This window comes from Trichechus manatus, unplaced genomic scaffold, assembly GCF_000243295.1.
Source record: "Trichechus manatus latirostris isolate Lorelei unplaced genomic scaffold, TriManLat1.0 scaffold00062, whole genome shotgun sequence".
NCBI classification, from domain to species: domain Eukaryota; kingdom Metazoa; phylum Chordata; class Mammalia; order Sirenia; family Trichechidae; genus Trichechus; species Trichechus manatus.
Window position 1 is genome coordinate 2,033,247 of NW_004443998.1, and position 12,977 is coordinate 2,046,223.

At 38.8% G+C, this 12,977-nt stretch overlaps 1 protein-coding gene across 2 annotated transcripts in view; it reads right to left on the minus strand.

Moving 5' to 3' along the window:
• Window positions 1-334: 334 nt before the first annotated feature.
• RSRC1 (arginine and serine rich coiled-coil 1) overlaps window positions 335-12,977 on the minus strand; it is a 392,724-nt gene continuing 380,081 nt past the window's right edge. For both annotated transcript variants that reach the window (XM_023733866.1, XM_023733867.1), the window contains exons 8-10: window positions 9,541-9,647; window positions 2,328-2,480; window positions 335-1,677 (exon numbers count right to left, since the gene is read on the minus strand). In XM_023733866.1, coding sequence (XP_023589634.1) covers window positions 1,585-1,677; window positions 2,328-2,480; window positions 9,541-9,647 — 353 coding nt within the window. In that variant the 3' untranslated portion in view covers window positions 335-1,584. The remainder of the gene's footprint in view (window positions 1,678-2,327; window positions 2,481-9,540; window positions 9,648-12,977) is intronic.

Sequence of the window (12,977 nt, forward strand, 5' to 3'; positions counted from 1 at the left end):
GTTGACATGTCGTGGGGTTGTTAACCAATGTCATAAAACAATACGTGTACTGACTGTTTAATGAGAAACTATTTGGTCCGTAAACGTTCACCTAAAGTACAATGAAAAAAATTCAATATCCATATTAAAAACCACTATGCGTCGGAATCGACTTGACGGCAATGGGTTTATATTAAAAACCACACAAACTTGAGTTAATACTGGGACTTTTATTTTATTTTCAGCTAAGGAAAAAAAAAGAAAAAAAAAGCCCTGGTGGTGCAGTGGTTAAAAGCCAAAAGGTAGGCAGTTCCAATCCACCAGCCACTTCCTGGAAACCATACGGGGCAGTTCTACCCTGTCCTATACGGTCGCTATGAGTCGGAATCGACTCGACGAGCAATGGGTTAAGGGAAAAAGAACACTAGTATCTACTTAAAATGGAAAAACATGTTTGTATGAAAACAAGTATTTCATCATTAGTCTATTCTCCATGCCTTTTGCATTTGAGTGTAAGCTCTTTATATTTTTCGTTTTCAACAGAGATTAGGATTTTAGTAGTTCCAGAGATATAAAAAAGATGACATTAAAATGTCCTATATGTTAGTAATCCTACCCCAAGGGCTCTTCATGCTTGTCTTGTGTTCTGGAGTGCAGTCTTCATGGACAGTACATTAGAGTGGGCTTGGACAACTCTACAGCATAGAAAGGGAAGTACTCATGTCAACTGTTGAAAACTAGTTTTGGAAAGCAAGACCTAATAGTCCTTATCTCTGGCAAGTTCTGTATGGAATGCAGGGTTGACTTCTGTTCAGCTTGTAGAGAAAGGTTTTCTACAACAAGAGAGAGCCCTATCAAGACTACAATTAGCTGGCTTCCTCTGCAGGGAACAGCAGCTGGTTAAGTAAGATTGAAGGGAGAGTTCTTATCAGCTTTTGCAGAAATGATTTTCCCCATCTTGTGTATTTGGCCATCTGGTGAGATGTAGCATAAACGTGTGATTTCTGAAAGGATGAGCTGAGATCTTCTAACACGTTTCAAAGAAGTAGCCTAGTAGAAGCTGATCTCTAAGCAAAATCACCAATTTATTTAAATTTCGAGAAATTTTTAAAATAAATGTATTATCCTTTTAAGTTTAACATGCTCATTCTTAGATTATTTAGTGTTTTTTTATTATGTTTAAAATTTGTAATAAGGTGAAATAAAGGTTTAAAAATGGTTTTATAATACAAAGTAAATGAAATCTCCTATTTATAGGATGTTGTTTGATTCTCATATATGCATGATTAATCAAAATTCTTTAAACGAAAACCCAACATTTTTCAAATTCTACTCAGAAACACTACTGTGTATCTTTCATATCAACACGGATATTTTATGATTAGCTTTATTAACAGTATAACATTTTCATGCATCTTAATTTTACACTAGTTTTAGTACCCACAATGTTTGCTTGAGTTCAAAGCCTACCTAAATGGGAAAAGAATGAAACAAGACTGCCCTTTTATATAATAAGCTAAACTCTTTTTGAGCACAAAAGGTTAACACTGGGATTTAAAAACCTGAATTTCTAACATTACCATCATTTCAAAAATACGTATATTCTTAGGCCACAGGACTGCCCATTAGCCTTTCTTGTCGGAGAGCGATTAATCTCTTGAACCATTTTTCCTCAGCCTCTGCTTTCTCAATAAATAACTGAAACAATAAAAAGAAACAGAAAAAAAATGTTATTGTCTGCCAATAACTTAGATTCAACCTCATATAATACAAATAATCTTTGTAGAATACATACTTCAGGACAACGTTTGGACACTGCTTAACTCTTGCTGACTTCTTAACTGAAGTCCATCTATTTGGAATTAATAATGTTCAAAAGCCCTTAGAGTAAAAGGAGTAACATCAACACCACCCGCTAACAATTCCGCACCTTAGATTTGTCAAGCGCGTTTCCTACAACTATTCCTAGAGACACAGCAGAATCACACCATTTCACAGATGACACAGCAAAACAGGATGCTGGTGACATGCTCATGGGCAATGAACAAACTAGAGCTAGGTCAGAATTGGACCTTTCAGAGCCTGACTTAAAAAACTCTTGTCTTTGCCTATTTCTCTTAACCATAGAAAGAATACTTCTATAAGTCAAACAAAACGAGTTGGGGTATATGGGATTCAAATACATGTGACAACCCTAAGGGCTGAGGGTCAGCTCTCTAATTTCAGCAAATAGGAACACACGAATCTACTTCCTCCAGCATTCTTGTGCCAGCTCCAAAGGACAACAGTTCAAATTAATTTCAGTCAACCAGAGTTCCAGTGACACGCTGAAGCTTTAAGGATCTTACATTCGGATGGGCCAGAGAATTGTCATCTTGGTACTTGATGGCAGTAGGGATGCAGCTAGGGTCTGCTTCTTTTTCAACACTGGGCGGGTCAGCGGCTCCCGATGCTGGTCCTGATGCCGCAGCTGCAAGCTTCACTTCACTGGGTTCCACGGACTGGAAGATATTATTAATTGGAACACAATATGCAATTAGAATTTTACACCAGAAACATTTCTGATTTTGAATAATAATTGCTCAGTTTAGTTTTCTTTGAGATGATACTTATCTCAATAACGTTCTGGGTTTCTGAATGATAAACAATTATTCCTAAACAAACAATCTACAAAAAAAGTTGGGAAATGTTTATTATCTCTTACAATTAGCATATTTTTTCTTAAGAAATAGATGCTTATGAGTCTATATTATTGAAATATTTGTTTCATGTATCTAAATTCTATTACTCAAAGAAAAGCTTGCAACAAATCTCCAGCATTTAGTTGCCCTCTTTAGGCATAAAAAGCAAATTCAAAGGTTATCTTTTTTTGATAATAACAGCTTTATTGAGATATAGTTCACACAGCACATAATCCGTCCATTTAAAGCACACAACTCAACGGTTTTCAGTACAGTCACAGAGTTGTGCAACCATCACCACAATCAATTTCAGAACATCCTCACCTTCCCCTCCAATCCCGGTAGCAGTCACTCCCCATTTTCCCCCACTTTCCCATCCCTAGCCAACCACTAATCTACCTTCTGTCACTGTGGATCTGCCTATTCTAGACATTTCATATAAACGGATTATACAATACGTGGCCTTTTGTGAGTTGCTTCTCTCACTGAGCATAATGTTTTTTCTCCAAGGTTCACTGATGTTGAAGCATGTATCAGTACTCGCCTTTTTATGGCTGAATAATATTCCACTGTATGGATATTCCACATTTTAATTATCCATTCATCAACTGGTAGAATCAAAGGTTATCTTTTAAGGTTACTTAAGACATTTAAAAAATATAAAAGTTGAAACAAATGTATATCTTTGGCAAAAAATAAAACCAGGATTTCTCTGCCATCTTATGAAGTTCCGACGTTCAGTTCCTGCCACACTTCCTGAGTGCTCACCACGCTAATCCAGCGAGGCTCACAGTATGGCTTTTGGAGCCCTGGTGGTGCAGTGGTTAAGAGCTACAGCGAGCTACAGCTGCTAACCAAAAGGCTGGCAGTTCGAATCCACCAGCTGCTTCTTGGAAACCCTATGGGGCAGATCTACTCTGTCCTATAGGGTCGCTACGAGTCAGAAACGACTTGATAGCAGAGAATGAAGGAGGATGTTGTTCTGCGTATCTCAGCCAGGCTCTGACAGGACTCAGCTAGGAGACTGGCTGTCCATGTGGAACTGCCTTGAAAAAGCGTGCACTGCTGTTATTTCAGGTTGCCAAAGATGTGGATCCCACATGCTCAGGGGGCAGAAATGGTGTCCTGTGATTAAAATCTAGGACTCTCATCCTGTTCTAATGTTTCAATGTTCACAGGACATTACATTTTGTTTTTGGAGTTGTTGTTGTCAGGTGCTGTCAGGTCAGTTCTGACTCAGCCGCCCCGTGTCCAACAGAACGAAATGCTGCCCAGTCCTGCACCATCCTCACAATTGTTGCTATGTCTGAGCCCGTTGTTGCAGCCACTGTGTCAATCTACTTCATTGAGTGTCTTCTTCTTTTTCACTGACCCTCTACTTTACCAAGCATGACGTCCTTCTCCAAGGACTGGTCCCTCCTGATAACGTGTCCGAAGTATGTGAGATGTAAACGTGAGGTCCCTGGGAGGTGCAAACAGTTTGCATTTGACTACTAACCTAAAAGTTGGCAGCTCGAACCTACCCAGTGGTACTGTGTACGAAAGGCCTGGCTATCTGCTTCTGGAAAGACTACAGCCAATAAAACCCTAAGGAGCAGTTGTATTGTGTAACACATGTGATCACCGTGAGCCAAAATCAGTTCGATGGTGATGGGTTTGTTTGGTTTTTGGAATCTAAAGATAAGAGGAAGCTCTCAGACGTCAGGATCACATAGCATGGAAGTTATTTAAGAGGCAACTAAAAACTTTATTTAAGTGAGGAAAACTGTAAGAAAAATTTTAGCTTGACTATAAAACAAAACCAACATGGCCACTGTCAAACCGCTGGCCCCGAGTAGCACTGCCACCTGGCGGTTCAGTCTAGAAAAGTTAGTTTCAGAATGTTCTCCAAGTAAAAGAACAAACGATCATGCTAGACAGGGTTATTTACTCTCCTTCTGAACACAGGTGGATATCTGCCAGATACAGTAACTTCAGAGTTGAATAACTGATACTAAGCTGATCTGGGACGGCAGTTTGAAAACAAGCTGCATTTGGTTCCTGGGGCTGATGGTATACCAGGAGCTATCAGATTCTCTATTTCCTCCGTCAGGAGAAATATGATTATGGAGAGTTAAACTAGTTGAATCAATATGTTGCAGGAGACACAATGTCTGCATGTCATTGGTAATAGCCACTTGTCTGGCAACAGCTCCCCAGCTTAATTAGTGGGATTAACACAGCCAAAGAGAGACTACATCAGCTGAAGGGGTGGCTAGCATAGAAGTCTTTCTCAGCAATACAAGCCTTATACCAAAATGTGCAACACTGTCCAGGAGAGAAGGATGTTGAAACTGGGGTCGTGGGTAATTTGGTCCTAAAGAGAGTTAACCTTCGTTATGGATCAGGGATAACCCATCAGGTCTCCCCAGGATCTGGATGAAATGTCCTCCAGATAATTTACCCCTGTTTCCTAGGTAATCTCTTGATAAATAATTCAGTTTATTGGGCATCCTGAGTCCCCATGTTATAATGCAGACAGATATTTAGAAACTAGAAGTGAGCATCACTTTCTAAATTAATACTCTGTCCCATATTACGGTCAAGTGTGAACGTATTCACTGTTAGTCGGCTCATCCTGAAGTGTAGTAACTGACGAGGTCCAGTTCTGGACGGCTAAGATCTGGACATTCACCATGGTAAGTACCATCTTCTGAGGTATTTTGGTACGCCCCCTTGTTGGGGTCACTTCCTACCTTCTGATGCATGCTTTCGCTAAACTTCAGCAGAGAATATGCATCGAGTTTCAACCATGAGAGGTATTTGATTAACAGGAAAAACATGGGCTCTGGAGTTAGATAAACTGGGTTTGGATGTGGACATTGTTATTATTAGCAGTTTTGCCATGGGTGTTATAAAATCTGTGGAGCCTCAGTTTCTTTATCTATAAAGAGGAGTTACTGGGATAGTAGATAAGAAATTATATATGTTAAATATCTAGTATTAAGGGCAGTCATTATTATTTTAATTATTTCAAGTTGTCTAAACATTTAGAGTGGGAGTAGGATACAACCTTGTTTACCCCATGTGCTGAGTGCTCTAATGTTTCCAGAGGGCTAAACTGATAAATTGGTCCAAAGCTGGTATTAGTACATGAAGCCCGTAAGTCACCGTGTAAAGCTCTGTGAAGTACTTTTAACTATTTGCTCAGAAACACAATAGGTCACCAAACCTCCAATGAGGAGAATTTTAGGGTCTACAGACTATAAAAAATTAAATAAAACAATCTCTGACCCAACCAAAACGAGAGTCCTTGCATCCACAATTCCTCCTAACGAAGCCACAGACACACATGGCCCCCGTTATTCACTAGAAGTCCTAACAGTGGCTGGCAGTGTGGGCGGCAGTAGAGACAACTTCCATTTCTTGAGTACGTGCCATGTGCCAGTCACTCTGCTCAGTTTTGCGTAAGGTGTCTTGGCCATTCTGACAAAAGACTGTCGTGGGCATTAACCCCCTTGCAAGACAGGAGGCCCTGGTCTGCCAAGGCCATGAAGAAGGACACACAGCCAATAAATGGCGGAATCAGAACTTGGCTCCAGATTTGACCCGACATCTCATGATGTTTTGACCACTGCCTCCCAACGGCCAAGCCCCAGATTTACTGTAATTTGGTTTTCATTTGAGAGTAAAGAAATAGAAATGTGTATAAAATATTTTAACTAAATACATTTCTAAGTAGCTTCAATTCACAGTGCTGGATTAGTAATATTTCTAAGTTGTTTTTGCTGCTCTGTCATACGTATCCAACCAGAAGAGAGGGTTAGCCAGTTCTGGGCTTTCCAGAATTGACTTTACTCTCTCTGTGAAATGTTGTTGAGGGAAATCTCTTTGAAAAGATAGCTGCAACAGAAGATGAGTTCTCCTCATCTAAGTTTGTGAAGGCGCTTACAGAGGTCCGCACTCCACCCTGTCCCCGCAATCCCTAGTAGAGGCATATGAGTTAGAAGTACAAGGAAAGCTAGACTGAAGGTGAGAGCGAATTTCAACGTGACGCTATAAATCTACGTCAAATTTGAAAAGAGCAAACAGAAACGAATTATTAAAACAGTTAATAACGGTGATCCCTCTGATCAGAGGTGTAGGTAAAATTCCTCCGTATAATCCCATACCCAAAACCAAAACCCACTGCCATCGAGTCAATTCTGACTCATAGTGACTGTATAGGACAGAGCAGAGCTGCCCCGTAAGGTTTCCAAGGAGTGGCCGGTGGATTCAAACTGCTGATCTTTTGGTTAGAAGCCGAGCTCTTAACCACTGCACCACCAGGGCTACATGATCCCACAGGAAGTCACTTAACTATATAGAGTTTTGTTATAAATTTGGCAAGAAGAGTTTTTCTGTGCATTTAGTCAGTTATCTTACGATTACCTTACAGCCTACAGAGAAATAATCTTTCAAAACTTTTCTAGGGGATAAACTGTGGCAAAAACATTACTAATTCTCGAATTCAAACATACAAATATTATTACATGAATACATTTCAAAAGACTTCTCTGGTGAGCCAGCTATGCAAAGAGTTTCTGTGTTTCTCAGTAAGATATCTGTCTTACTGGTGAGCACGGAGACTTAGGAAAACAAGGGGGCATCAGGGAAGTATGAATGGGGTAAGGTGTTTACACTTAAGACAGAATGAACACCAAGAGTAGCAGAAGTTTTCAGAACTATGCTTAGTTTACAGAATTTACACAGAGATATCAAACAATTTAGATTCTTTGTTGTTGTTAGTTGCTGTCGAATTGATATGGACTCATGGCAACCCCTCGTGTGCAGAGCAGAACTGCTCCATTGGGTTTTCAAGGCTGTGACCTTTGAGAAGCAGATGACCAGTCCTTTCTTTTGAGGTGCCTCAGGGTGGGTTTGAACCTTTTGGCTGGTAGTTGAATGCTTAACCATTTGCACCACCCAAAGACTCCAATTTAGATGCTAGAGTATCTTATTTAAAAATAAACATTTACTGGGTCAGGATCCATGCCAGCTATTAGACAGTCATTGTATTTAATCTCCGACAACTAAAAAGGCAGGTATTATTAACTCTCTTTTACAGATTTGGAAACTGAGGCCCAAAGAGGTTGAGAGAGCTTACTCAAAATCATAAACAATGGTAGAAATGGTGGGGGTTAAGATTGAAATCCAGGTAGCTTTTGAGTCCAAAGTCCATGCTCTTCCTACTACATCAAGCAAAATTTCTATTAATTTACTTGCTCACTAATTACTGGAAGAGCTACTAATAGCTTGGAAGAGAGGCACTGAATTAAAAATAAGTTTAAAGAGAAATATTAGTACTTAATACCAAGCAGGAAAAAATTGTTTAGAAAAAACCCCAGGATATTAACTATAGAGAAATAAGTATTTCCACAGAAGGAAAATGCTGGTTTATCGTTAAGAGAATCTAAGAGAACTGGGACGTCAGGGAGAACTTCAGATAATATGTACTAACCAGGAAAGCAAATATTGAAATAAATAACAATTCTGTTAGGTCATATGGAAGGCCGTATAATATATAAGAGTAAGAATTAAAGATAATGGGCAACTATATTTATGCCCATTTCATGCTCCAGTTTTTAGGAGTTGTAGTGGCAAATTACAAAAAGTTCAAATGAAACCAAGAAAATGATGAGGCAGGGACCCTGGACTATCCAGGCTCTCTAGTGCTGTCCCTGGCACGCTGCACACACTCAATTCATGTCTCCTCAAGGTGTTATTTTTAGAAGTATACGGCAATTGAAAAGATACTCCTCTCAGTCGTAATAAAAGAAATGCTAACGGAAATGACAGATCAATTTTCACCCATCAGGTCAGTCAACATAAAAAAGTCTGAGAGGACTTGGTGCTGACCAGGGTGTGAGAGGCAGACATCCCCTTGCGCTTTGGGGTGGAATCTGAATTGGTACGATGTTTTTGGAGGACGACTTTGGCAACACGTACTAAAATAAACAACGCTGACCTTTAACCAACAACTGTACCTTGAAGAATTTATCTCAAGCTGATAATAATGGATATTTACAAAGACATAAGTAATAGCTCCAAACTTACAACTACTTAAATATCCAATCAAAGACAACAAATAAATGAACTACGATTCATTATCAGCAGGATATTATGCAGCCACTCTACAATAACAGATGTAGAATATTTTTGAATAAGTGGTAACTATGTCTTCATTATACGTATGTTATTAAAAGAATACACATGTCTCACAGTAGAACGCCTTTTCCTACTAAAGGAACATAAACAAATTCCTAAAAGCAGTCCTGTTAATGAGTTGAAAGAATACATGAAGTATTCAACAGAAACAAAATGTCACCGAAGCTCCTTTTACTAAGTTGAGTAAGTGATACCCATCTGGGCAAAGAGGGCAAATCACAGACTGTTGTCCAACTCATGGCAACCCCAAGCGTGCAGAGCAGAACTGCTCCATTGGGTTTTCAAGGCTGTGACCAGTAGATATATGCAATTATTTGAGTGATAGTTTTCTTTTTAAAGTCCTTTTCTAACTTTTTTCTAACCATGTCCGTTCAAAAAGTAGCTGTGTACATTTGAAAAGGAAACTGCATACGCTCGTGAATTATGTACTACTTACTGTCAGGTCGATATCTTACTTGGTCTTTCCAGTGAATTTTAAAATAAAAATGTTATCAGATACATTTATTTTTCTAGAATATTTTTGTACAAGTTAAACTTGAATGGATTCTCATCGATTCATTCTCTAGCATGCCTGAACTCTCTCACCCTCCTTCATCTATTAGAAGAAGCACTTGCATTTAAGTAAAATCCATTAAAAAACATCTCTTCAGTTGGAATCCAAAGGCTTATTCATGATGCCTGGATGAAAACTTACCTTTCTGACTTCTTTACTTGATCTGAATGTCTGCTGAACAAAAGAATTACTTTCAATAGCTTCAATCTCTTTTACTCTTTTTACTTGCTCTACCAGGGTGGCTTGGTCTAAAAAAGAGGGTAAATGTCAGTATATTTTGGGGTGAGCCTGTTAACAACACTGAATCTAAGCAAAGTTCTTTCTTTCTAGGAAGAAATTTTACTACTTATAACATTTAACCGGACGAAAAGAAAAGGCATTATAGTTAAGCTACAACAAAGAAACTCTCTCTCCGAAATCCATAAACACGACATTCCGACAAACTAAGACTCTCCTCTAAAACCTAAAACCTGGCTGAGAAGGCACTGCTGTAACGATCATAGCTCATCTGGCAGGAAGGTTTTTTCTTTAAACTTTTATTTTTAAGTTTTTATTATGGAAATACATATAACAAGAATAAGAGCACAAGGAACCCACCTATACCCAACATCCAGCTTCTGTAATCATTAATTTCTATTATTCTTATTTAATCCATCCCTCCCCTGCTTCCACTGTTTTTTTTTGTTTGAGTGGACCTGAACTATTTAAAAGTAAATCCCAGACATCATACTATCTCACTCCTAAATGTTTTAATATGCATCTCGGATAAGGACTTAAGAAAAAAAAAAAAAACAACCAAAACTACAATATCATTTTCACACTGAACAAGATTATCAATCATTCCTTAATATCATTTTATTCAGTCCATATTTAATTTTCATTGATTGTCTAAAAAAATGTCTTTTTCTACAATTGGTTTTTTGAATCAGGATCGAAACAAGGTCCACACATGGCACTTGGTTGATAAATCTCTTTTAAATCTCTGCAGAAGAAAGGCCTGGTGAACTGCTTCATAAAGATTACAGCCAAGAAAACCTTTTGGAGCAGTTCTAATATGTAAAACATGAGGTCACCATGAGTCAGAATCAACTCAATGGCAATGAGTTTGGTTTTTTTTTTTTTTTTTGGTTTTAAAGTAAAAACTTAAAACGTCATTCAGAGAGGTCTGACTTTTCATTGCTAACTCTTTCCCTCCTTCCTCCCCCAATCCATAGGTAATCCTTTTATTGGGTTTTGGATTATCTTTCCACTGTTTATTTCTGAACATATAAGCATACATATCGTCCTTGTTCTTATACAAAATCAGCACAGCACACGCTCCCACGCCCGCGACTTTCCCGCTGTCTCCTCCTCGCTCTCACTCCAGGCCGCGGAGACCCCCTCAGCCCGTCTCACAGCAGCAACGGGCATCTGTCTTACGGCTTTCAGACAGTTTTTCTTGTTCCTTTTCCCCACAGATGCCCTACGGACGGTCATCTGAGTTGTTTCCTGTCTTTTGCTATTACAATTAGTGCTTCAGTGAATAGCCACACGCGTACGTCATTTTATATTTTACATTTTTTTCACATGCTAGTTGGGCAGAAAAAATGCTGTTTAAATTCTAGTCTCAAAAACCAAACCCATCGCCGTCGAGTTGATTCCGACTCATACCGACCCGATAGGACAGAGCAGAACCGCTGCATAGGGTTTCCAAGGAGCACCTGGTGGATTTGAACGGCTAACCTTTTGGTTAGCAGCCATAGCTCTTAACAACCACCCCACCAGGGTTTTTAAGCTGATGAAAATACATAGTTTAATTAGGACCTACTGTGTAAAAATTGGTGCAATGCTTAGGAGTTCGGCTGCTGACCAAAAGGTCGGCAGGTTGAATCCACCAGTCACTCCTTGGGAACCCTATGGGGCCGTCCTATAGGTCGCTATGAGTAGGAATCGACTCGATGGCAACGGGTTTGGACTTTTTTTTTCGTTTTGTGTAAAAATTTTGGGATTTTAGACTTTCTGGATAATAGCTGGATTTACTTTCTAAAAAACAACTGTGATAAGCAGTTTGTCAACAAGATAGAATTATCTGCATAAAAGTAATTTTTTACATCCTAGCAGCTCTAAGCTGGAAAGGTTAAATGTTGTTAAGGAGATAAATACAAGAGTACAAAAGTAATTTGGTTTCCTAAACTCAATAAAAATGAACATTTTCTCAAAACTCTTTGTCTCAACTTTGGCCAATATCAAAATATAACGTTACAATCTTGTGCAAAGCCCAGTTTATTTACGAGAAAGACAGAGCTTCTGAAGATGTGTCCCTGACAGCTGTAAACAGTCTTCCCTCGTAAGAAATCACATACAGAATGCCTAAAAGTTGCAGCTGCCAGAGCCAACCCCCAACTCTGGAAGTACACATTTCCTCCATAAAAGCAGCACTGTCAGAGGCTCCTGGGAGAGCAAACAGTTCCATATGCTTTAGGATAAAAGCTCCTCTGGATTTAAATTGTGCAACGTACTAATCGGGCATATGAAATGAGAGAAGATTCTTTGCCCAGGTAATACTAACATTAACACATCCTATACCAGTGGGCAATATTTTTATTAGTTACATGTATAACTGTGCTAACACAGCGAAGAAAAATCACAATGGATACCATTTCACAGGATCCAACTTTAAGTTCTTTGTCAATATGGTAACATTTGTTTGTGCAGGTTTAACTAGTCTCCCTAGGATTACTTCACAATCTCTAACTCCCAACCAAAAGACAACATTTCTGACTTCAGGATCACGTCTCGTACGTATCGACTGTTTGACCCTTTGGATTTTTCTCTAACAGTCTCTCCTTTGGATTTGCAAAGCACATCGTCAGGACTGAACATCAGAGGTGAGCTCGTAAACAGTACTTGATGTCTAAAGCTTGCAGAGTTTGTAGCTTTAAACCTGGACGTACAAACAACTCCTAACACAAATAAAACTGTTACCACAGAAGCTGGCCAGTGGGCCAGTATGTGTAACAGAACAACAGTGGGTAAATTATAAAAAGAGAAAGGGAAAGATCAGATAGAAGTAGAACTTTATTTTCTTTGTGCTTCTTTGAAAATCCTGTCAGGGTCAGCCGAGTGGTGGGGCAGACAGGAGAAAGCCACTTGCCCGACTTACAGTAGGAAATCAACGGAGCTTCTACCTTCAATGTGGGAATAATTTCTCTGCTTGTAAGAGAGTGATATTTAAATTAAAATTTGAAAGGTTCATGGGAGATATACATTTTCAGCCTCCTGTAATAGCTAAGCTCCGTGTTGTCTGAAAACAACAGCATAAAAAATGTCTTAAATTGCTACATACTCAAAATTTTAATCTCAATGTATACAAATGTATGTGTTAAGTATAACCCTGTCATTTTTGGAAGCAGAATAAAACATATCAAGAATATATAGTAAACTGTTTTAAATTCGGTTTCTTAAAGTATACATGCCAATTTGTCATTTATAAATCCTGTACCAATTTTAAGATTGGGAAAAATATGAATTAAAACTAGTTATCATTTATCTGCTCTACATTAATGCCCAGCACATAATCAGCCATGAGGTAAAAGCGA